This window comes from Oncorhynchus nerka, linkage group LG7 (assembly GCF_034236695.1).
Source record: "Oncorhynchus nerka isolate Pitt River linkage group LG7, Oner_Uvic_2.0, whole genome shotgun sequence".
NCBI lineage: Eukaryota > Metazoa > Chordata > Actinopteri > Salmoniformes > Salmonidae > Oncorhynchus > Oncorhynchus nerka.
In genome coordinates, this window is record NC_088402.1 from 57,007,901 (window position 1) to 57,034,522 (window position 26,622).

Sequence of the window (26,622 nt, forward strand, 5' to 3'; positions counted from 1 at the left end):
TACGTAAAACCACAAGTCCAGATCCCTATCTCCATGCATGGCTAATTTAGGAAAGGGACAATTTTTGGTAGCTAGCTAGCCACCGGAGGACAATAACACAATAAGATGCAACAATTCATGTTGTTTCTGTCAATGATGTTTGTTCTCAATTTTATTGGAGTGAAGCCAAATCCAAACTGGCTTCCCTTTACCCTTTTTTTGGGGGGGGGGGCGCTACAGGACCATTCACAGTTGAGCTCACTCAGTTTAGCTCAACACTGATTGGCTATTATTTTATACTTTTTTATCAAGGGAGGCCAAATTCTCGCTGGCTTCCCTTGCATTCAATGCTATGGCGGCAACAATGTCATACTCTTTTTGACCAGACAGCATCATATAGATGGCCTACACATACAGAGACAGGGGGGTGCTGTTTTGCTTGCTTGGATGCTTTCTCCGGGTGAGATACATTCAGCCTCTTGCGAATTAAAGGAAAATAATTAACACTGAGAGACGAAATATAAATTATTTTATACATTTTTTATTTTTGGGGGGGGCAGCCTGGCTTCCCTTCGCATCCATGAATACACTGAAAGTCACTGCAAAGCATCAAAACATTCTGCCCACACCTCTACAGAAATGTGATGAAAATTGTTATTGCTCTTTCTTATAGAAACTGCATTCCATGGCCTTAGTTTCAATAGTTTCAAATAATACTGCAAATAAAGGGCGTTATTGTAACCATAAAAGGTGAATGGTTTACCAGGTGGAGTATTAATGCTTGTTCACACATGCTTTATGGGAAACATGCGTATCTATGGCATGCGCCAAGTTTATAAATCGAAATATTTTTGTATATGCTCAGAATGTTTAGAAATGGCGAAAGCAGAAATTTTGTGTGAAATTTATGAAACGATTATAAATGAGGCCCCTATTGATCTCATGTTGTTACCGTGTCAAATGAGTCTAATACCAGACAGCTGCTTCAAGTTCTCAGCTCCTGCCCTCAATTAAATTTTGACCTATCAGGAACATAAACAATTGCAAATCCCCTCCACTGTGCCACTGCGCCAAACCCTTGGCAACGGCAGCGCGTTAGGCAGTTCCGGGAGATGGTTTCCAGGGGCATTTCACGGAGAGCCTTTGGCTTCAACATTTTAGAATGTCCCCACCAACATTTAAGCATTTGTCTGAGAGCATAGGACCATTTATTGGACCGATATTGCCTAGCCCTTGTGCTCCTGTACCCACCAGTAAGTGCATTGCCATTGCACTGGACAAGCTGCCACATGTGCCAATATCGGATGATTGTAGAGTTGTTTGGAGTCAGCAAGACTGTCTGTACAGCCATCAAAAGGAGGATGAGGAGCCATATCAAGCTGCCTGGAGATATAGAGGCACAGGAGATAACGCGTCATAACTACCTGACACATGGTGTGCCACAGGTCTACAGAGCACTGGACGGGACTCATATCCCAATTCTTCCCCCATTAGAGGGATACCAGGATTTGGTTAACAGAAAGGGCTGGCCATCCAACATCCTACATGTGGTTGTGGATAACAAATACCTAATCAGGGTTGTTGTCTTGGCCACATCCAACCTGTACAAATAACCTCAGATGTGAACCCAGGCTGAGGTTGATGTAGAAGGAGTGTAAGTACCTCTCCTGATCGCAGGAGATCCTGCATATCCTCTCCTTCTGTGGTTAGTGAAGGGCTTCTCCAGGCAGAACCTATCCGAGTAGTTATGGAGCACACATTTGGACACCTCAAGGGGAGATGAATGATCCGCTAACAAAAACACTCCGGCATCCACTACACCTTCATGAAAACCGTGGTCTTGGCATGCTATGTGCTGCATTACCTCTGCAAGGGGAGAAGCAAAGGTTTTGGTGAGCACAAATGAGATAATCTCTACGATGCACAGCCACCTTGCCATCCACACCAAGGCCCATCAAATGATGAGGTGCACATGATAAGAGACACTCTGGTAAGACACCTGGAAAATAAGGTCATCTAAACAGCTAACCAAATAATCTTTTGTACTCTTATTCGTCTTGTCAACTACAATATAAATCAAGCGTCACTTTAAGTGACACTCACCTGTCTTTATCAATGAGAGAATATCCAAACCAAAAAGATGGCAGTAAATACTGTATTTTTTTAAAATTACTTCATGACACAAAAATGTGTATTTAATTTAATAACGTAGCACTTCCTAAATTCCAAACCGATTGAAGTTGAGAAGACACCAGTGCCTTCCGAGTTGAGAATTAATAAGAGTCTATTTGTCACGCCTGTTCCTGCCCCCCCGGCACTCGAGGGCGCCAGGCGGCCTATCATTACGCACACTTGCCACCATCATTACGCGCATTTGCGCAATATTGGACTCACTTGGACTCCATTACTTTGTTGATTGCCCCTTTATATCTGTCTGTTCCTCAGTTTGTTTCCGTGTCAGCATTGATGCCGTTATGTTTTCCCCTGTCCAGACGCTGTCTTTGTTTGTTTCTTGTCTGTTATTCATTAAATGTTCACTCCCCGTAATTGCTTCTCATCTCCCAGCGTCTGTCCTTACGCTATTGTGTCAATCTAAGTAACATAACAAAAAAAATCCTATAAAAATCCATCAGTTTAAGCTAGCTATTTCAAGCTGCTTCTCAATCTCCCGCATCCGCCTATGTCGGCCTTTCTCATCTGGTGGTGGAAGGTGGCCAAGCTACAGCAGTATTTGTCAGACAATGAGATCCCGAAAATCATTCTTGTCAAAAAAACGTCTGTAGCGTCCGAACGGTTTAACCTACAAACTCTATGGAAAGGATGTTCTCCATTTTGCTCTTTGACCCCCACAAGTGTCATGGGACTGGTCTGGAGGTAATGCAAATGGTAGTATGGAGGTGTTTTGTGGCAACAAAAATAAGGGGAATAATAAATGTGTCCAAAATATATATTTCCTGAGCTTTCTTATATCTCCTAGATATAACAAAGACACTTCAAAACCTTAATCTTTATGATGCATTTTTTGCAATTTATGAATGTGTTATTCTATGCATTTCTATGGGCTATAGTACCTAAAGGGGTATTATAGCCCCCATTGTATGACCATCTTAAAACAATTCCATATTTAAGCTTAGTACCCCTCCCCCTTAAAGGGTTTAAGGAAGTAGACATTTACATTAAAGTCATTTAGCAGACGCTCTTGTCCAGAACGCCCTACAGTCGGTGCGGTAAGACAATCACATCGAAGACATTGTAAGTATAAAAAAAGCAGCTATGACCGAAATCGTGCGAGTAAGAAAGCCAAGAATAGCACAGCAATTGTTGTTCATATTTTTGTTGTTCAAAAATCTATTTGATTCATCTGTCTGTCTCCCCGAACCCTTATTCAATTCATTCCAATGAATTGATTAACAATGCTACTTGACCTCACATTTGTGCTGTGTTGGAACATCTTCAGTTAAGCATAGCTAGCTTAATGCTGCACAGACAGACACTGTCAGTGAAAGTAAACACCAGTGGACTTGAGATTCTCCTCCTCTCTGCCTCCTCTCAGAAGGGGGTTGATGTAGCTGGGGCCCCCCTACTGGGCTTCTCCTCCCCCAGTCCCCCTCACCTCCTCCCCTGTTACGTTTGCAAAGTCCAATTTTCAGCTAATATTAGGGTCGTGACAGACAGCGCAAAGGGCTTGGTTGGACATAATGGCAACAGAATAGTAAATATGAGGAGAGATAAAATGGGTGGGGTGGAGGTTAGGGACATTTCCACGGAGCAGAGGGGCGCAGTGTGGTGGAATAGATTTTCCAATCGAGTGTGTCACATTAGATTTTCAGAGGTTGCCGGGTGGCAGGTACATGTAATTAGTAACACTTTAGCGTTGTAATGAAGCTTTTTATTTAGCCGCAACGTCGGCTCATGAATGCATAAGGAGCTGCTCTCCAGCTGTGCCCGCTAACCCGTGGTGGGGGGCCACGGGGGGCCGGGCTGAGGCAAAGCAATCTCTCTCTCTCTCGCTCTCTCTTGCCTTCTCTCTCTTTCTTCCTTTCTGTCTCTGCAGCTCTCCATTGTACCTGTGGCCCCACAGTGAAAAGGGGAGCGCAGCTGTAAGGAAGCCAAGCCTGCAGCATGGCCACTTTCCCCACAAGCCACTGCTTCAGAGGGCCTCACTGTTCATTTCCTTCTCATCTCGGGTGTGAAATCGCCAGAGGTGTGGCACTGACCTCCGGTATTATGGGGTCAAGTGCTGAGATCTGATGTACGTCAGTCTCTCAGGTCCTGGAATCTGACAGACAACATATATTGAGGAGGAAGGTGTAGGGACCTGTAGGTGCATGTGTGGTGTCAACCACAGCTAAGGGATGGGTATGTCACTTTATCATGTCTTAACATGTGATAATACCTGCCTCATCAGTGGAGAAGCAATAGCAAACATTTTAGTTATACTGTTAAATGAAATTGTCATTTGAACAAACAGCAGTATGCATCACCCAGAGCCCCCCACGGCTCCTCTACCCGCCAAGAAATTAAACGCCTCTCCTTGAAATTAAACGCCTCTCCTTTCATATAGCTCCCAATTTATTCTGACTCTCAATCTGAAACGCACAAGTTAACATCTTTTCTACTCAGGCAGATTTATAATCAGGTATAAACAACTACTTTGGTGTGGATTGAGAGAAGAGGCAAGAGAGTAGGGGAAGGGGGGTGAGAAGAGAAGCATCTGAGCAGATAACCATTAGATATGATTCCCACGATAAGAAGCCATCATTTGGCTCTAAGAGATAACTGCAGGGGGTGCCAGGCTCAACCGCTGCAATTTACTGTTTGTTTTTTCTCTCCCCTTTTTCAAATTGTTATCTCATCTGTTGAAGGGGGTTTTCATCTTAGATGATTTTCTTCTCTCTTTTTTTGTATCATCCCCAGAAGGTGAGATCACAAGCTTGCAGAAGGCAGAGACGGGCATGTTCGAAAACGATGGACAAAATACAAATATTTGAAAATGTATTTCATGGTAATTATGTCAAGTTTCATGGCCCCAGCACAGTACTGAGGCACAGCCTGGATGCCTTAATTTGTATAGAAATTGTAATCATTTGTTCATTTCAAGGTGAAAATTACATTTTTTTATTTAAATTGTATCCTGCGTGATAGGCTATTATCTAGAAAAATTGTCTCTGTGTATTAGTCTATGCACAGGCTTCACGCCTGTTAGGAGCTCCCTTCTTTTAAAAAAGGGTTTATGTACGTATTCCCTGACTAAATATGTGGTGGGGTTTCTTCTTTATTTGGGTTTGCCACTGTCTCAACTCATTTTCATGCTCTGCATTAATATGAATTAGTCTGAAAACTCAACTGATCTTTACTTATGTAAATAAATACAAGACCTCTGCATTTTTATCTTATCTCATATTTGGACTTTTCTGCATTCAACAACTTAAGACTCTTTCAAGTTAAAATCCCAAGGGTGTTCTTTCTTTGCCTCCTTTTTTCCCTTGGTGAGATGGCGGGCGATGAGGGTGGCGGTATTGACACTTCGTCTGGCGTTGAAAGGGAGAGTTTACAGTCGGGGCTAAAGACTTTTGGTTCAAATGTGTCGACTGGGCTCTTTTCGTCAACGAGGCTGATTGAGTGTCTTCGGAGAGCAGCGGGGTTAGTAAAGACCTCCAGTTTCCTCTCAGCTTAATACTGAGAGTGATGCTGGAGTGTGGGGATTAGAGAGCGGGGTTCTAGGAGAGGGCAGGGAGGGGGAGAGGGTAGGGTGCATAACACCAGAGGTTGATATTGAGGACTGTAATCGTACATTCAGGGGATTGGTGATATAGGCCTAGCACATGAAAGATGGAGGTTTTAAGAGGAACTTGAAATGAAAGAAGGGTGGGTGGAAGGGTGGGGGGGGGGCTAGTTCTGAAAATGTTGCCTCGTACCCTTTTGTAGTCAGCTAGAATAAAATCTGTCACCGAAATAAAAGGCGGCCCAGGAATGACAGTGTTAGTTAAAAAGGATACATTCTTCTCCCCAACAATCTCTCCTGACTTAAGCGCACTACTTACCATTCCAGGTTATTAGCCAATCATGACGATCTGTCTCCGTAAGCTGATTGTGGGAATGTCGGAATCCAGTGGAATCCCCTCAGCGCCCATCTGAGAGCCGCGGCTCAGGTACCTAATGTATCCTGGAATAATTATAGGATTTAGGGAGATGTTAGGCTTTGTAAGTGCTTTCATTGTGACATTTTCAAGTGTTTGACACAGCAGACTGAGAACGACACAATACCCCAGGGGGCTGGTGGGAGTAGGGAGCAGAGGAGAGAGGGAAGGAGAGGAAAGGCCAGGGGGCGGGAGAGCGGGAGAGCGGCCCTCGAAACTTCTTCAAACAGGTTTTAATCATTCCATACCTCCTGGCGGTTTTCCCTTCTGTCGTAATGATAACGTTGAACTGACCCAAAATACTCATTACTGAGAAAGTGCGGGACCTTGTACTCTCGGCTGCCAGGTTAATTGCTGTAATAGATTACTCCCTTGCCAAGTGTTTTCAATATGTTATCACTGTATAATTAGAATTCAAAGCGCCAATATTTTTTGTCTTCTCAGACCAGAACGCCAATTCAATACATGCAGTAATTAATCATAATAAATCAAATAAAATCTTTACTATACATTTCCACTTGAAACATGGAATATAGCATGTAACGTAACAGTTAAATATTATTTTCTACATTTGATGGGCGGCCCTGTTGAGACTCCTCCAATGTTTTCCCCAATGATGGGCGCGTGTGTGGTCATCATGCTTTCGTGACGTTTCATTGAAGAACCTAGATTTGCTGACTGTATCAATATATCAGCGAAACTGCATCAAATTTTCCCTAGGGGCTATAAAGTAAACTGTGATGACTTGATCCAGTTTTCCATTATGGCCATGTCTTCATTAAATAGAATGCACTGAGTGGCTGGTTAAATCAGCCTACCCAGGGGTGGGGTGAACCAATCAAGGTCCTGGATGCAGCCTGGCTGCTCTGAGGGCCAACTCTAACCCATTATTAGTCACGAGGAACAGTAGTGTGTTAGGATAGAAGGGCTGGGTCACAGAGAGTGGGGAACCAGTGAGCTGAGCCCCCCTGGTGCAAAGCCCTCACTCCATAGCCAGGTTTGAGATTATTGACTGGATTTGAATATTTTAGCCAGGGGTTCTCCTCAAGGTGGATGGGAACTGATGTAATGGGGGGTTACATGCTCCTCTTTCCCAAGTGTCAGTCATGTACAGTACCTCACTTTAATAAATTAGAAGATAAAAAGGCAAGTTAGGTTCATATTTTTCTAAAGGTAGAATCTGTAACTTTAACTTCCCAAGCAGCTACAACCGAAGTTACTGCAAACACATTTGGCCTAGAATTTGCACAGAAAACACACCTCATTTACCAAAACAAGTACAGGCCGTGGGCAGCAAGGTTGACCATAAGTTAAAGTGACAGAGTGCGCTTTTAAGTGTGATCACTTTTAATATTTTCAGTACAGAAATTGAGAAGAGACATTCAATACAAACAAACACACACACCACACACATAGACACTATAGACACTATACTGTACTGTAATGTACATGTGTGGCTCAATTGATTGAGCATGGTGCTTGCAACGCCAGGGTTGTGGGTTTGATTCCCACAGGGGACCAGTATGAGAAAATGTATGTCCTCACTGCTGTAAGTTTCTCTGGATGAGAGCGTCTGCTAAATTAATAAATGGACCCAAGACATGCTTCCCAGAAATAGCCTCTGTGGTCAGGGGCAGTATCCACAAAGCATCTCAGAAAAGGTCCTTGGAATCCTTTTCTAAGACATAAAACTTTTAGGATTATGTTAAGACACTGCTCAGACAGGAGTAAAATCAATTCATAAAATGTTATCTCAGCTGGTAATCACGGCAGTTTGAGGTACCTCAAAGGAAAGATAGTGATGATGCTCATTGACATTGTTGCATATGCCCACATAAAAAATACTACAGTTTACTATAGAATGCTACAGTACTTACTATAGAATTCTGTAGTATACTGTAAAATACTATTCTACACACTGTAGTATCCCTCGATCATGTATAGTGCTTTGTATAGAATTTTGAACTGTACTGTAGAATACTATAGTAAATACTACAGGATTATCCACACAAAAAAACACTGTAGTAAATACTACAGAAATGTCTGCAAAAGCACTACAGTCCAAAGAAACTCTAGTAAATACCACATTATTCAATTTGCATATATCCTGCCAATCCCCCTCCCCCATATCCCAATTTGTGCCACCCATAAGTGAGAAACCTACATGCCAATATTTAGACAATAGATTGTGTTCCCTGTGGTTTTAGGAAAGAGCAAAAGTGCTTAACTCTGTTCAGAACCCAGTTCTACCTACAAGATATGGAACATTTGCTCTTTTAGTATTTCTCCAGTAGGTATCCTCAAGGAGAATGCCCCCCCACCTCTATATCAAAGATAATATTTCAAAAATGTCCCCAAAAACACTACAGTAAGTACTACAGTACACTATAGTTTGCAAAAACACTACAGTTATTGCTATGCTATATTCTACTCTTTTTCAGACTACAGTATTTATACTATAGTCAAGTGTAAATACTACAGTATTCGCTGTAGTGTTTTTGCGGGCTGAAAGACTGCAGAAACACTTTAGTGAATACTACAGTAAAGTCCTCCAAAAACACTACAGTGAACACTATAGTATTCCTACCATAGTATACACTATATTATTTTTCCATGTGGGTGATGGGGAATAACCAATTATGATGAGTCATCGCCAGCTATAGCAAGCTTTAGACAACCATTAAAAGATGCAATGGTAAAAATGTTTGATATCATTTTCGCCTGATAAGATCAATTTGTTGGCATGCTTAACCTTTTTTTTTTTAACAAATTCTGATAGTTGTTAAAAGTGGATTTTTAAAAATAATATTACCGTTATATTACACTCGTCACTCTCGTCACTTCAGTTTAACAACTCTAAATTGCTTTGGCACAGTAGGCATCAAGTCACAACCTATTTGTTAACATGATGATGATGATGTGATATTGGACTCCAAAAGGATCACTTGAAATAACATGATGTGTGTTAAATAAATAATCGAAAGAAAAACGTGTGATACTGATTAGCCTAGCTAGTGGTTCTAAGTATTTAGGCATATCATGTGAAATATGTCACAAGTGCTTGTCACAAGTGCAAAACATTATTTTAACAACTCCAAAGCAATTGCATGTGGCACAAAACACACAGCCTTTTTCTATTATCAAGACAACTCCTGGTAACTCTCAACTGGTTTGGACAGCTCTCCTAAATCTAAACTAAAGAGGCTCGTGCATAAGGTTTTATTTTGACCCATAACAGTAGGAGTAAAATGTTTCCATTCTCAGCCCCAATTTCCTACTCTAAGATGCTTTGTCTATATGGGCCCGGGTCTGAGAATTTGATTTGATTTGATGTGCTAGGCTCCCCATTAGCCGACACCAATGGCGACAGCTAGTCTTACTGGGGACCGACACATAACGAGGGCCCCAATGCCCCGAGGGCCTAACATCCCCATACTGCCTCCTCTGTGAGGTCACGAAGAAAGTCCCCGCTGTAGTGATGCCCCTGGTAACACTGGCTCATTCAACTCTGGATTGTACAAACGGGGATTCTTGGGATCTTAAATCACTGATCACTGTTACTTTATAGATGTACTTGACATCAAAGCTTTCTGGAATGTAGTAGAAAGGGGATATTATGATCGGGTATTTTGTCCTATGAGCTAATGTGAATTTCTGAATGTAAAACGCCTGCATTAAATTGCTCTTCTATTCTGCCTATTACGATTAAAGATTTGATTATAATGGGGAAAATAACAGTATATTTGAGAAGCAGAGGTCAACACTATTTGATCACAGTAAACCAGAACCAGATCCCATATGAAATATACAGCAGTACTTATACAAATGTATGGTACTTAGGTACTGTATAAAGTACTAAATAAGTAGAAAGGACAGTGAAATAAAAGAGTCGACCAAGCAGTGGTCTTGGTCCAGTTTTAGAGCTTTAATTGATAACAGTTACGCCAGTGTTACAGTCAACACACCAACAGGCTGAGGGTAGTAAATGCCAATACAAGTTTCCCACTACTCTAATACTTCATACAGTAGAATAAATTATGCCATGGTAATATACACACATGCTGAACAGAAATAGAATAAAGCAAGAGTAAAAAAAAACTACAGGTAGGCGGGAGGCGGGGGGCAACTGGTGTAGAGGGGGAGGTCAGGGACGTGTTTCTTTTTTCTCTGTTTCTTTTCGTAGAAAATACACAAATTGGAAGGGTTGTGGGGAGCACTGATTGGCACAGCAGCCATAAAGTCTGTGTGGGTTTCCTGAAAATACTGATTGGACTGGTTTGGATGAGAGGGTATGATACTTCAAGGATTTTGGCAATGATCTACTTCCCAGGGGTCAGATGAACTCGTGGATACCATTTTTATGGCTCTGTGTGCTGTTTGAAGGAAGTTGCTAAATTGCTCTAGTGGAATTGCTAAGTAGCGTTAGTGCAATGGCTGGAAGTCATGCTAGCAGATACCCATAGACTCCCAGTCATTGTGCTAACGCTAGTTAGCAATGGTTCACAATACTACCTCTAACTTCCTTCATATTGGACACAGAAACATTAATGAAAGGTATCCACAATTTCATCTGACTTTGGGGAAGTAAACAAAGGGCATCATTGCCAAAATCTCGAAGTATCCCTTTAAGGTCCTGGAAAGTCATTCAGGTATGTGTGTGTCCAAAATGAGCATATGAGGCCATGAAACCCCACAGAAAGTTCAAGGGTCAGTGTCCGCGCCTCATGTTATGCCCCAGGAAGAGATAGGTAAGTGGGGGAAACGTAAGATGTTGTCTGTGAGGGTTGACAGGAACAATCCATTGGTCCCAACAGGAGGGGAACGTCTGTTAAAATGGGGGAAGAATCAACTTCCAATAGGAATGTAAATGTGAATAATGACTTTTTTTCTCTCAGGTCTGAGTTCCAATTCAATATTCCTGCTCTGATACACTTTTTCATGTGAAAATGTCTCAGCTGTTCTCTTGATCAGTGGATATTGGTTAACATCCATATTTTCCAGTTACAGAAATTGGTGAATTAAGTGGTATTGTTCATTTTCATCAATCATTTTTAAGAGCAAAAGCTAAAATACAATCTGTATTTTTTTTTTTTTTTTACATCAATACAACATAGTAAAAGGAGCAAATGAAACAAACAAATATTCAGGAATGTAACACAAATATACATTGTAAGACTTCAAGAGATGCAGCATTCACTCAACCATCAATGTCTTCTCAACCATCTCAACTCATAATCATCATTGATATGTTTTAGTACAAAACATGTTTTCATATAAACAAACCATACACAATCAGATTTTGAATGAAATATTCACTGTTTTTTTTTTTTACTTAACCAGAATATGGTTGGTTCCAGTACGATCAGATTCTACAGCTTTAATATTTACGTTTTATTTTACATCTGTTATGTATTGGGGGGCTATTTCATATTATATCAGACTGATGTGAATACTATACCTTTTAAGAACTTAGAGTCATTTTCTGGGATGCATAATGTGAGATGCAGATAATAAAACAGTTTGTATGGCACAAATATTCAATACAAACTGTCATATCTTGGAATGGTTTTCAAACAAAATAATGTAAAATAAAAAAAATAGAATGAATTTCCATAGTTCAAGTACTTTGTGATTTTGGAATGCTGCACCACTCTTGTTTTAGAGAGAAATAATGCAAATATATTGGTCATAATTTTGTAAGACACACATACATTAAGTATGACACACTAAAACCGCCACTACCCATGAAAAGACCTCCAAACAACCTCGAAATGGTAATGGCAAGTAATGATTGACCTAGCGTTAGCTAAACACATGGATGTCCTTGAACATTGAACATTTTCTTCCCCTCAAAACAATCCTCTGGTCCCTGTAGCCAATCAATGCCTGGGGGAGGCTGGGTGAAGCGGACCTCTGGAATTAAGAGTTTCCCATTGGCCGTTCATTCCCAGATGATTCTGAGGAGCTCAACGTCCCACAGAGTAGCCTTTAAGTTCCTTTAGAAATGTCGGGCACGAGATTAGAGTGGGAAGGTCAAAATCCATGACATGAGAGGCTTCAGTAGCAAGCTGCTATCAGACCTTCTCAACTTTCTCCCTCTCTTTCTCCCCACTCTCTTCTTTCTCCGTAAGCCCCTCCTCCCTCTCTTTCTCTCTCTCTTTCTCCCCCCTCCCTTCTTTCTCCGTAAGCCCCTCCTCCCTCTCTTTCTCTCTCTCTTTCTCCCCCCTCCCTTCTTTCTTCGTAAGCCCCTCCTCCCTCTCTTTCTCTCTCTCTTTCTCCCCCCTCCCTTCTTTCTTCGTAAGCCCCTCCTCCCTCTCTCTCTTTCTCCCCCTCCCTTCTTTCTTCGTAAGCCCCTCCTCCCTCTCTTTCTCTCTCTCTTTCTCCCCCTCCCTTCTTTCTTCGTAAGCCCCTCCTCCCTCTCTTTCTCTCTCTCTTTCACCCCCTCCCTTCTTTCTTCGTAAGCCCCTCCTCCCTCTCTTTCTCTCTCTCTTTCACCCCCTCCCTTCTTTCTTCGTAAGCCCCTCCTCCCTCTCTTTCTCTCTCTCTTTCTCCCCCTCCCTTCTTTCTTCGTAAGCCCCTCCTCCCTCTCTTTCTCTCTCTCTTTCACCCCCTCCCTTCTTTCTTCGTAAGCCCCTCCTCCCTCTCTTTCTCTCTCTCTTTCACCCCCCTCCCTTCTTTCTTCGTAAGCCCCTCCTCCCTCTCTTTCTCTCTCTCTTTCTCCCCCTCCCTTCTTTCTTCGTAAGCCCCTCCTCCCTCTCTTTCTCTCTCTCTTTCACCCCCTCCCTTCTTTCTTCGTAAGCCCCTCCTCCCTCTCTTTCTCTCTCTCTTTCACCCCCTCCCTTCTTTCTTCGTAAGCCCCTCCTCCCTCTCTTTCTCTCTCTCTTTCACCCCCTCCCTTCTTTCTCCGTAAGCCCCTCCTCCCTCTCTTTCTCTCTCTCTTTCACCCCCTCCCTTCTTTCTTCGTAAGCCCCTCCTCCCTCTCTTTCTCTCTCTCTTTCACCCCCTCCCTTCTTTCTTCGTAAGCCCCTCCTCCCTCTCTTTCTCTCTCTCTTTCACCCCCTCCCTTCTTTCTCCGTAAGCCCCTCCTCCCTCTCTTTCTCTCTCTCTTTCACCCCCTCCCTTCTTTCTTCGTAAGCCCCTCCTCCCTCTCTTTCTCTCTCTCTTTCACCCCCTCCCTTCTTTCTTCGTAAGCCCCTCCTCCCTCTCTTTCTCTCTCTCTTTTCACCCCCTCCCTTCTTTCTTCGTAAGCCCCTCCTCCCTCTCTTTCTCTCTCTCTTTCACCCCCTCCCTTCTTTCTCCGTAAGCCCCTCCTCCCTCTCTTTCACCCCCTCCCATCTTTCTCCGTAAGCCCCTCCTCCCTCTCTTTCACCCCCTCCCATCTTTCTCCGTAAGCCCCTCCTCCCTCTCTTTCACCCCCTCCCATCTTTCTCCGTAAGCCCCTCCTCCCTCTCTTTCACCCCCCTCCCATCTTTCTCTGTAAGCTCCTCCTCCCTCTCTTTCACCCCCCTCCCATCTTTCTCTGTAAGCTCCTCCAAATCATCTGTTCAAATAATACCAGCAAACGCCAATGAAATCTTTGACAAGATGGAAAGTAAACAACATTGTAACAATAATTATAATTTTGAACAGCAATAGGAACAGCCACAGTTATAATGACAAATAGAATTATAACACCAGTAGCTAAGTACCGTAACAAATGACCTGGTCCAAAAACTTGGGAATGAAAGATAAGCTACACTTGTTCGGCCTGCATGTGTTAACTCTTGGTAGCGTAGGTCGGGCAGGCCATTTCAATATGGGGCCCAAGACAGTAGGAGCTCATTCCCCTCTAGCTCGCCATAGCCCTGTAAGGGTCTCTTGGTTGAGGATGAGAGGAGGAATTGTGAAATGGTTGAACAGTGGAAAGAGACTGTAGCTACAGCTCCCTGCTCCTCCTTCTGGAATGGCTGCTTCAATTTCAGTCCATTTCTCTCTTCGAGACTACAAGTGCTTTGATCTTCTGTCTTGTCTCTCTCCCACAAACACACACAAAAACAGAAACACGTCTGCACATACACACACACACACACACACACACACACACTTCTGGAACTCCCGTTGGTGATGGAGGTGGCGGTGGCGGTGAGAGAGATAGGGGTGAGGGAGAGGTGCCGGTAGCAGGTCAAGGGGCTAGTGTGGGGGAGATGGGGGACTGTAGTGCGACTAATCTAGTAGGCCTGTCCCGTCTCCACCTGGAGTAGTCCCAGGACGGCTGAGTGGTCTCCCAGCTTCATCCTCCGCTGGCTGGACAGGCTCACGTTCTTCGCCAGGTAGTCCACAGCAGCTGCCGATGGAAGCACAGGACAAATACACACGTACTTAGCCTACTGTGAAAAGACACCGTCATAATGAATGAATACAATTAAATCAAGCAATCAATCATGTTTGATTTTATCGAGATTTTTACAAATACATTTGCAGTAACCTGGGGCTTCCTTTGGTTCCCCGCCTGCAAATGGTTTCTCTATAGTCACTACCCATTTGTGTGTACGTGCATGTGTATGCGTGTTACAGAGACAAACATTTGTGTGTGTGTGCATGTGTGTGTCCCATTCAAAACACACATCCTGTTCAACACGGCCACGGTGTGACTAACTAACTAACCCGGCCCCCAGGGTTCGGCCAGTCATCCAACCAGGCAGGGCTGTGACTGGACGGATCTCTGATCTCCTGAATTGACTGACCGAATACTAGAATAGAACTTTATCAGGAACACGTGTATACTCTCACCTGCGGGCAGACACTGGATCATGGGGTCAAACCCCAACTACCTACATTCCCCCATGACAACCCAGGGGCTGGGTATTGATCTAGCTCACACCTCACACTGTTTCAATTTCCCCACACAAGCTAAAAAGACATTAGGAGAGGCTGATTGGTTGGGGCAGAGGTGTAGCCAATGGGCCGCAGGGCTGGGCGTCAGGGGGGACAAACAGAGGACAGGAGAACTAGGAAGGAACAAGGGGGCAAGACTAAGGAAGCCCTCCATTTAACCCTCCATCCTAGTGATGGGCCACGTAGGGAGCAACGTTACGGAACGTGCAGGTAGAAATAGATTGTGTGTAGCTCTGTCTGTCTGTCTGTCTTTGCTGTGTGCACGTCGGCATTGATGTCTGCGTCTCCATCTGTCCTATGTGCGTGCCTCAATTGGCTCTTTTGAGATTGTGTCCAATTCAAATGACTGATATTAGGAGAAGATGTGTCATCGCCGAACAAAGGAGCCAACCAGAGGCCAGCTTATACAGCCTTAGACATGACACAGACAGGCTGCTGAAGGTGGATATTAGCATGCTGGCATTAGGGCTTATTGGCCCGTCTTTCCTTCTTTTTTATAAACATGTCTAGTCTGTCGCTCTTTCTGATGCTCCTCCCCGCTGCAGGTGATTTGAACCCCTTCTTTTGTCAAAAGAGGAGGAAGTGGAGAGGGTGTGACAGGAGAGAGGCACAGTATGTGTGTGTGTCTGTGTGCGCTTGTGTGCGTCTTACTGTAGACCGTGCCAGACTGCTGTCGGGGGTGTTGACGGGGCTGACGGTAAGTAGAGAAAGGAAGCTGTCAGGAGTAGAGGTGTAACGGTAGGAGAGGCACACCTGTGGGCGTGGAGGACGTCTGCCGACCTGTCCGTCACCCTGACAGCTGGGGAGGGAATGTGTGTGCGTATGTGTGTGTGTGTGTGTGTGTGTGTGGTGTGTGCGTACGTGTGTTTGTGTATCTGTATGTGTATGTGTGTGTGTGTGTGGGGGGGGGGGGGGGGGGAGACCTACAGTGCCGTGAACAAGTATTTGCATCCTTCCTGATTTTCTCTATTTTTGTTATCAGATCTTCAAGCAAAACCTAATATTAGATAAAAGGAACCCGAGTTTACAAACAACACTAAAATGGTATACGTATGTAATTTAATTAACAAAGTTATGCAATTCCCCTGTGTGAAAAAGTAATTATGCCTGGCAAAACCAAGCACCGCATTCCACAGTAAGAACCTCATACCAACAGTCAAGCATAGTGGTGGTAGTGTGATGGTTTGGGGATGCTTTGCTGCCTCAGGACCTGGACGACGTGCCTTAATAGAAGGAACCATGAATTTTGCTCTGTATCAGAGAATTCTACAGGAGAATGTCAGGCCATCCGTCTGCGAGCTGAAGCGCAGCTGGGTCATGAAGCAAGACAATGATCCAAAACACACAATCAAGTCTACAGCGACATGAGAGACTGATCAACAACTACAGGAAGCGTTTGGTTGGTGTCATTGCAGCTAAAGGTGGCACAACCAGTTATTGAGTGTAAGGGGGCCATTACTTTTTCACATAAGGAAAATGGATGTTGCATAACTTTGAGGACTGGCCACCCCTCATAGCCTGGTTCCTCTCTAGGTTTCTTCCTAGGTTTTGGCCTTTCTAGGGAGTTTTTCGTAGCCACCGTGCTTCTACACCTGCATTGCTTGCTGTTTGGGGTTTTAGGCTGGGTTTCTGTACAGCACTTTGATATATCAGCTGATGTAAGAAGGGCTATATAAATACATTTGATTTGATTTGTTAATTAAATAAATAAAATAAGTATACCATGTTTGTGTTATTTGTAAGCTCTGGTTCCCTTTATCTGATAGCAAAAATAGAGAATATCAGAAAGGGGGTAAATACTTGTTCACCCTCGAAGGGAAGCTCTTTTCTCCTGTCACCCAGGCTACACATCTTAAATAAAAGCTAATCAAACACACACACACTCCAAACCTCTTCCATTAGATGGGTGTGTACCCACGGAGGCGTACACAAACACACACACACATGTATTGCATTACTCACCTCATATGTATATACTGTATTTTATACCATCTATTGCATCTTTCCTATGCCGCTCGGTCATCGCTCAACCATATATTTATATGTATATATTCTTATTCCATCCCTTTACTTAGATTTGTGTGTATTGGGTAGTTGTTGTGGATTTTTTTAGATTACTTGTTAGATATTACAGCACTGTCAGAACTAGAAGCACAAGCATTTCGCCACACTCGCAATAACATCTGCTAGCCATGTGCGTGTGACCAATACAATTTGATTTGATTTGATACACACCTAGCCATTTTAATGGCACAAGACTATAGCTGTCAGGCACGTCATGTCTTGCGCTACAACAGAAGAGGTGACGGTGTCTCTCAAACGACACGTATCCTAAAGCCCCTGCATGTCGTTACCCCTAGTAACCCACAACTCACTCTGTCCGTATTGGCTGTACTGGTAGCCGGCCGTAACAGGGTCCACACTGTAGCTGGTGGTGCTGTAGGTGGGAGGGCAGTAGGACTGGGAGGAGGCCATGCTGTCCACCGTCTTGATGGACTGGTCTGAGGAGCGCTGGCTGCAGCTGGCCGAGATGGAGTTGGACGACTCCAGGCTGCCGTGGAGGGGCGAGATGGAGAAGTCATGCTGGGACTGTGAGGGCACGCCGCTGGGGTTACTCAGAATGCTCATCACCTGGGGGATGGGGGAAGGGGGGAGAAACTCAGTCAGTGTGCTGTGGATCAATGGTACAGTATATATAGGCAAAGGGTTCAACTATTGCATAACAAACTTGACAAAATATAGAGAGTTGCTCAGTCTATAATATTGGGAGTTATTAAGTGGATGACTGAACTAACGTTGAGGCAAGCAGTGTTCCTTTTGACACTAGCAAGAGGAGGGTGGGCAAAGAAAGAGATGTAGAGATGAAGATAAAGATGGGGGGGGGGTTCTCTTGGCAGAGGCAGACACCTCTCGTCCCGGGGCCTGCTCCACAACAAGCGCTTGGGGAGCCCTCCTAATCTGTAGTAGCCCCTGCAGCTCTCCCAGAGCAGCTCTGTCTCCCAGAGCTCATGAATGATTCACACTGTTTAAATAAGATCCTAAGGAGTCTCCATTAGATGCCTCTGGAGACTTCAGCAGACAGACACAGCAGCTATGTCTTCCTTCAGCTTTGATCGGCACAGATAACACACTGTAGGTGATGACATGCCAAACCTCCAGTGCTGCCTGGTCATGAAAAGACATTCTGAAATGGCACCCTATAAAAGTAGTATAGTATATAAGGAACATGGTGATCATCACAATCAAAGTAAGAATGCAAGGGTCAGCGGGCTGAGAGAAACGACCTGTTTATTGGGGATCGGGATTATGAAACACTCTGGTGTAATAAGAATGTACAGTTCAGTAGAACCAAACAAGTGTACTGGAGATCAGAATATTTGTTTTCAATGTGCCAAACATGATGAGGGGTAGAACACACACACACACACACACACACACACACACACACACACACACACACACACACACACACACACACACACACACACACACACACACACACACACACACACACAACAACCCAGCTGTTTGAACTAAACTTGACATTAGAGTATGTCGACAAGCTAAGATGGGAATGGGGAGAAGTGCATGGATAAATGGAGGGAAAGGCACACAATACAAAATAAACACACACACACTCTGAGCCTCCTCTAGCTACAACATCAGGTTCCTGTTGAGTCTCTGCTACGCTCTAGTGCCCTTTGGCTCCTTTACACTCCTGCTGCTAAACCAATTAGCCAGTAATAGAGCGGGCCACACAATCAAGCCCACATGCAGCCTCAGCCCAACCCAGAACCTGTCTGTTTTAAATAAGGGCCACAGGAGGTCCCTGAAGGAGGGCGAGGTCACCAGCTACTGTACCAAGACCAGGACAGATGTATCAGCCCTTCAAAGTGCACACACAGACACTCACACTTTCATGCATTTACGTGTGCACAAACAAGTGCATATGATGTAGGGGAGAGGGGTACATAACATAAGAGACATAAGAGACAATGGTACACACCGTAGGTGTAGGGAACAAGGTTGCACTACATGTAGGGTGTAAGGGGACAAGGGTACACTACATACCCAGCTAGCACATTTGATTCATTGGATGTTGTGGGAACGTATGTTTTTGGTTTTCCATTGGAAAGGGAGATGGAAAGGGGGATACCTAGCCAGTTGACCAACTGAATGCATTCAACTGAAATGTGTCTCCCGCATTTAAACCTCAACCTGAATCAGAGAGGTGCGGGGGGCTGCCATAATCGACTTCCACGTCTTCGGTGCCCGGGGAACAGTGGGTTAACTGCCTTGCTCAGGTGCAGAACGACAGATTTTTACCTTGTCATTGGTTCTGGGAACGAAGCCATATGTTTCCTGACCGGTTTTCTAGAACGTTCTGAGAAAAAGAAGTGAACATTTCACCTATTCTGGGAACATACATTTTTAGATTCCAGGGAGGTTCTGAGAATGTTTTACTATGGTTCCCTGAAAGTTTTCCTGGGAGGCTTTATTAACGTTCTGAGAAGGGAAATTCTAGGTTATTTGAAGGTAATTAAATATCGTTCTGAAAACAATAAGACTTTTAATAACACTGCTAGCTTAGTTTGGGTTAACGTTTTTGAACTCCAAGCACAGATAGGACAAGGAAATGTATTTGCTTAGGCATTAATCATGCAAGATAGAGGACAGAGATAGTTTTGCTGATGCTGAGAACGGAATGCATGTTTTTAAATTACATTCTTAGAACGTTCTATGAACGTTACTAATGTGTTCTTGTAGTTTTTATGGAACGTTTTCTTAATGTTCTGAGAACATGACTTGAAAGAGAACCATGAGGAAACCTGTAAACAAACGTTACGCTGAAGTAAATTCCAATAGAAGCGCTCTCCCATGCTCTAAGAAGCATATGGTTCTCAATACATTATGTGCTAGCTGAGTAGGGTGTAGGGAACATGAGTGTATGGGGACAGGGGACTCTGCGAGGGGGTCTAGGATAGGCAAGCGGCTGGAGGGCAGAGAGAGGGACTTAACAGGCGCTTCATTGCGGTTCCATTCTCCTCCACTCTTCTCTTATCTGTCCCTTAAATTAAACGCAATGCTATCAGCGCCATGCTAAATCTAGTGGTTCCAATTAGAATTCACGCCACATTCCACGCACACTTCCTCAACAGTCATGTCACCCTCCTTTTAAAAAAGGGGTAATTCTTTTAATGGTGTTATAGTGTATTTATAGGCCGATATACATGTTTTATCTCGTAGTTTTTAGTCTTTCTGGAGAGAGGAAAAAGTCATTAATGATGGCCAAGTATGAAATTCTCCATTTTACATTATATTAGTTTTCCAAGATGGACACATCGTAACGAAACGTTAAGAACTCTTTTAGTAAAGTACCTGTAATCCTCAATCCTCATTCTTCTGCCCGACCCAGGCCGTTATTTTCTCCTTCATTTGACAGAATTTCCCCCAGCGCCCGGTGAGGGCATTAGTGTGTGTCTGAGGAGCGTTTAAGGGGCTTGAGTCTCCCCAGGAAGGCGATTTAGAGCCCTACGTGGGGTAGAGGCGACCCGGGAGGTGTCAAAGCCTCCGTGTGGGGGACGAGGGGGATGAGGTAAGGGGGCCTGACACCTCTATTCAGGGCAGCGGGTAAGCGTTCTGTCACCATGGTGAGCCCATTGTGGCGCTGAAAGCCCAAATTATTCAAATCTTCATATTTAGCATAACCTTATTGACGTCAATTAAATCGGCGACTCGTAGGGGAATATTTGGAGAGTGCAGCAAGAGCTATAGGCGAAGCCTTTATGTGAGACTCATGGAGAGATGTTGTGAGATATTGTCGGCTCGGTCTCTCCAGCCTCTATCAGCACTGCAGTCAATGGAAGGCTGTCTCTGGGATGTGAGTGACTGGCTCTCTCTACAGTTGTGGAAGCCACACAGTGTAGCGACACGATCTGCTGTGATCCTAGCCACACTGCCTGTGTTCATTCCATGCGTGTGTGTGTATGTGTGTGTGTGTGTGTGTGTGTGTGTGTGTGTGTGTGTGTGTGTGTGTGTGTGTGTGTGTGTGTGTGTGTGTGTGTGTGTGTGTGTGTGTGTGTGTGTGTGTGTGTGTGTGTGTGGAGACAGAGATGGTTGGTGGAGGGGAGTGTAGGCACAGTGAGGTCCAGACCTCGGCCATGGGTTGCCGTTGTAATCTATTATTTCCTGCACTTCCACTACCACCGTCACTAAGTAAAAATCTATATTCTTTCCACATGTTTGAGTGTAACCTCTTAGTATCTGATAGGACTGCTGGGAGGAAGCAGGGAACGTTTGCCAATCAACCAGGCTGACAAACAATATCCCCAGGCTCTCTACTCTCCAACTCAAAGACCACGATCAGGCCAGAGAGAGGGAGAAGGGGAGAGAGAGATAGAAGGGGAGAGAGAGAGGAAGGGAGGGGGGAGAGAGGGACAAAGCTTCTCTGAAGTGGTGCAAAAATACCCCCTGGTCGAAAAACACACTTAACTTTCCCTCTTCTCTTAACAATGTGCTCCTCTCCGTGGCTCTCCAACCCTCTCAACCCTCGCCACCCTTCTCACTTCTATTTCCCTCCCCCTTACTTACCCCTTCATCCTCCTCCTCCTCCTCCCCCTCCTCGCTCACCCTCTCTCATTTTGGGAAACATCCCCTTTACTAGCTCAGTTTTCATTTGTCTGCTGTCTGTGCCAGTTCTGGAAGGGGAGATAATGTAAGCCAGGACCTAGTTTAAAGGACACTGCCTCAGGGCATTCCCTGCCTCCCACTCTCTGTCTGTCTGTCTCTCTCTCACACACACACACACAGATAGATTACTTTATAAATAATAATAAAACAAGTAATTAATTCTCTCAACTTCTGAGCCCCCTAGCCTCCGGCCGTGTAAACGGAGAAGTGTAAATTGATACAATGTGCATCCTTTCAGATAAATAAATAGCACGTTTGCAACACAAAAAAGCCGCCTTTCATGCAATCCTAATTTCCTGAACTGTTAAATTATATTTTTTGTCTCTGTGTGACTGTTCGACGAGAGCTCGCTGTTTGTTGGGTTTCCGGCACCGAAACAGACAGACCCGGTTGCGGCAGTTTTTTTCTCAGCTGGAGCGAAGTGGAAATGCTACGGAGGCGGAGACAGAACCAATTTAATGGCCTTCTCTTTCTAATAGCCCCCCAAAATAGAGTGGTAGTCTCACACGACTGGAACTGATACATACTATTTGCATTGTAATGAGATGTCCTATTTCATCTGGAATGAACACGATGCTGGTTTCAGTATGATGCGCTGTCAAGCCGTGCCCTCATAACTTATACGACGGAATGTCTAAATACTGCATGTACACATTTCAAGGTTGATTGATAATAATTCAACAATGAGTATCTCTTTCTACTCTGCCTGAACGTGTTCATTACCTGTACTGCAATATCGTGAATATTTCTCTTTGTCATTGTGAATAAAGTTCCCCTCTTCAAAACAATACGACAGACTACATTACCCAGAGTAAGGCTTCATAGAAGGACTCCACCTACAGAGAGGCACTGTAAACTGGCAAAGTACGAAACACAGTCTTAATAAACCACACGTGGGAGTATAGATCACACTGTGCACTAAAGACCACGACATCCCCACACAACCTAAAACCACTCCACCTGGCCCATATATCTTCCTCCCTCTTTCCCTCCCGCTCTTTCCCTCCCTCCTCCCCTCTCCCTCTCACAGCACAGGTCTGATGATGGAAAGGAGTGGTGAGTGGTGTAGGAGGAAAGAGGGGCGAGAAAGAGAGAGAGAGAAATGGATGGATGGAGGAGGGATGAGTAACAAAGGCCCCTGTAGGACTGCTGTGTAGGCCTGCGGGCCTGCCTGCCTGCCGAGCTGATAGGACCTTCTGTCTGTCTGTAGCCAACCTCAGTGCCATCAGCCCACTCCATGCTCCAAATACACACCAGCATGCACACACACACACACACACACACACACACACACACACACATTCTGGAGGAGACTGGATAAGCCTCTCCTCTCACCCTGACTCAAACGCCCCCGAATGGTGCCTTCATGCCCCTCAGTGGTCGGCAGGTAGAGGGGTCGGGCGCAGAGTGGGAAGGACTGAGCCTTCCAAATGTCACCAGGTTATCTGAAAGCCACAGAATGTCTCCCACTCGACATTAGATCTTCAACCCTGATGCCAGCTTATGGGGGTTAGCTAGAGTCTTTTGCCAGGCTTTTCAATGTAGGTTGATATTATGTTAGTTGTAGGTGGAACAAAGACGGACAACTCCAAATGTCACCAGGTTCAAGTCTACAGAATGACATCTCCCACTCACCACCAGATCTCCAACCGTGATACCAGCTTATGATGGTTTGAGTTGTTTGTCGAAGGCTTCTCAGTGTAGGTTGTAGCCTTTTACAATGTTGATATGTTGGTTGTAGGTTGAACAAAGGTTGAGCCCTCCAAATGTCACCAGGTTATCTGTATGGCCACAGAATGACTCCCATTGCCAACCCTCATACTGAGTTATTTGTTGAAGGCTTTTCAATGTAGGTTGATATCTCATTAACGTAGCTTAAATGTAGAGTATGTCGCCTATATGGAAATTAAGTCAGCGACCGGTGCAACTATATGAAGCAGAGATGAAAACAGCTAATTAAGAAGCATGACAGTATTGAATTGTGAATATCTGATGCAATCATCAGTAATTACAAGATCAGCTTATGCCATTCTACGGCAAGCAGATGGGTTCATTGTCAAAGGCAATAATCCTGAAATCCCAAACTCCCCCATCATTGAAAAAAAGAAGATTTCAATGTCATGAAGCCTGAGTTGTACGCAAACAAATCAACCCCAAATGAAAAACAAATGTATTCGTCGAGCAATGCTGCTATTGAAAAATAGATCATTTTGGCATATCTGATGTAAATCGCATGCCAATTCAAGAGACAGATAATAGTGACCTCAAATTATATTGCTGTATTCAATTGTAATGTAAATGAAGTAGCTACTATTTGCTATTTAGGAGAATCAGCCTTGGCCAACAGGTGAAAGTATGTTCGTGCACTGAAAAAATATAACATTTTCAGCACCGTACAGATCCATGGCATGAAAGATAGAAAATAATCAAATGAGTGTCTCCAAAAACTGCACAACTCTAATATATACTGCAACCCAGTTACAAGTTAACACCCCTATTCTAATACTGTAGCCCAGTCCCCCATCAAGGTGGGTAGTCTGGGTCTAGTCACTAAGTGTCTATTTCAAAGTAAAAGCCAATGCATAAATACAATTAGCAGGTTTTGTCACCGTGGAGACAGAGCTGGGTAATTAGCATCTCTGAGCAGCCAACAGGACGGGACCTCTCTCCCTCTATCTCTCACTCTTTATCTCCCTCTCTAACTCACTCGCCCTCTCTCTGTCTATCTCTCTCCATTTCTTTATGTCCTCTCTATCCTGCCTCTCTCACAATTTCCTCCTTCTTGTGCTCTCTCTATTTCTTTCTCTCTCTCCATCCATCGCTCTGTCAGACCCAAGGGTGGTGGCAGGGTGGCAGGGAGCAGATGACAGTGCTGATTGGGGCACCCGGTCGCATGTCAGTGCCTTAATTGGCCACAGCACATTAATTGAAAGTGAAAAGCGGCGTCGGCCAAAAATACAACAAACGATGGGAGGCGTGGGTGAGGAATTTTGAAGGGTAGGAGCTAGAGCTGGAGCTGATTCTGGGGCTGAGGCTGGAGCTGGGGCTGAGGCTGAGGCTGGGGCTGAGGCTGGAACTGGGGCTGGGGCTGGGGCTGAGGTTGGGGCTGGGGTTGGGGCTGAGGCTGGGGCTGAGGCTGAGGCTGGGGCTGAGGCTGGGGCTAGGGCTGGTGATGAGGCTGGGGCTGGGGCTGGTGCTGGGTCTGAGGCTGGGGCTGGGGATGGGGCTGAGGATGAGGCTGAGGCTGGGGCTGGGGATGGGGATGGCGCTGAGAATGAGGCTGAGGCTGGGGCTGAGGCTGAGGCTGGGGATGGGGCTGGATCTGGACCTGAGGCTGGGACTGAGGCTGGGGCTGGGACTGAGTCTGGGGCTGAGGCTAGAGCTGAGGCTGAGGCTGGAGCTGAGGCTGGGGCTGGGGCTGGGGTTGGGGCTGGGACTGAGGCTGAGGTTGGGGCTGAGGCTGGAGCTTAGGCTGGGGCTGAGGCTGGAGCTGAGGCTGGGGCTGAGGTTGGGGCTGAGTCTGAGGCTGGGGCTGGGGCTGAGGGTGGAGCTGAGGCTTGAGCTGAGGCTGAGGCTGGAGCTGAGGCTGGGGCTGAGGTTGGGGCTGAGGCTGAGGCTGGGGCTGAGGCTGGAGCTGAGGCTGGGGCTGAGGCTGGAGCTGAGGCTGAGACTGGGGCTGGGGAAGGGAGGAGGAGATAGCGATAGAGGGAGAAATGGAGGGAGGAAGGGTGCTCCATTGGAAGTCTTTAATTGATTCAAATTAGGCGTTTGATTGACAGTGACAGGAACTGGGCAGGGACAAGCCAGGCGCAGATGACAGCGATTAACGTGTAACCAAACAAGCTGTCATTTTACCACAACACGTTTAGCTATGGGAAACACTGGCCATATGGCTCCTTTAACCCTCAGTGATCTGCAACACACTTCCTACCACACACTGTGACATGGGCCGTGGCCGGAATCTGTCTTGCCTACTACGTACTAAAACGACATACTGTGGACTAATTACTACATACTATTTAGTACATACTCTTTAGTAAAAATGTACGCAGTAAGCAACAAATATTAACATTCTAGGCTCACGCATACCGAGAATGCCCATATGTTTTTATTATGTAAATGAGCTACCACTAAAACCATATCAGTGTGATACTGTAGCGTCGTCAATATTCATCCTTTGCCATGTTTTTTAAATATTTTGAACGTGGACATTTCTCGCCTGCACTGCTAACTGCTCTGTATGTGTGTGCCTTGGCTTAGTAGAGTGAAGCCGTGGCACAGGAGAAACCCGTCAGCGCTTCCTAACCACTCCAAAGTGTTACAAGGCCCCTCACTAACCAAAGGTTAATGCTTTCTATGGGGCTCACATCGCAGAGGAGGCGTAGCAGCAATCCGCTCTCCCTCTCCGGGTAATATGACAGCGATGGAACCGGGATAGATTCAGGAACGCCAGGAACAAGGTAAGCTTTCCTCCATTGCACCCCCCTCTCCACTTCTCCTTCCCCCTTTTGCTCCCTCCCACACCTCTCGCCTCTCCACTCCGCCGCCTCCACCAAATTAAACGGCAGCCTTTAATGATTTCGCCAGAGTGTGTTTTTTTTTCTCTCCGACCGGCCCGCAAGAGCCGGTGCTGCTACCGGATGGTGGGAAGTGGGAACTCACTGAAGCGAGGGAGGAAGCGAGAGAGGGGGACGGAGGGGGGAGTTTTGTTTGCTAAAAACAGCGGGGAGTTGGCCCAGTGAAGAATGTCAGGTCAAATTGTTCTTGACAGTGCTAATATTGGAACCTCATAGCCCATAATTACATGCAAATAAATTGTGAAATGGCTCTCAGCTGGAGACCGAGTGGGAGAGGGCTGCTGTTAGCACAAGCCAGCTGGTGACCGCAGTGCAGAGAGAGAGCGAGACTTCAATTTCAAATAATTGAAAAAATAGGTTAC

At 45.1% G+C, this 26,622-nt stretch overlaps 1 protein-coding gene and 1 non-coding gene across 3 annotated transcripts in view; one reads left to right on the forward strand and one right to left on the reverse strand.

Annotated features, from left to right (window-relative positions):
* The first annotated feature begins 8,381 nt into the window (after positions 1-8,381).
* Positions 8,382-8,436, forward strand: LOC115132882 (U7 small nuclear RNA). Its single transcript, XR_003864138.1, has one exon. It is a non-coding gene; the product is annotated as a U7 small nuclear RNA (small nuclear RNA).
* Positions 8,437-13,602: 5,166 nt separating this feature from the next.
* Positions 13,603-26,622, reverse strand: part of LOC115132031 (paired box protein Pax-7-like) — a 62,739-nt gene continuing 49,719 nt past the window's right edge. For both annotated transcript variants that reach the window (XM_065020657.1, XM_029664220.2), the window contains exons 8-9: positions 17,369-17,624; positions 13,603-14,442 (exon numbers count right to left, since the gene is read on the reverse strand). In XM_065020657.1, coding sequence (XP_064876729.1) covers positions 14,327-14,442; positions 17,369-17,624 — 372 coding nt within the window. In that variant the 3' untranslated portion in view covers positions 13,603-14,326. The remainder of the gene's footprint in view (positions 14,443-17,368; positions 17,625-26,622) is intronic.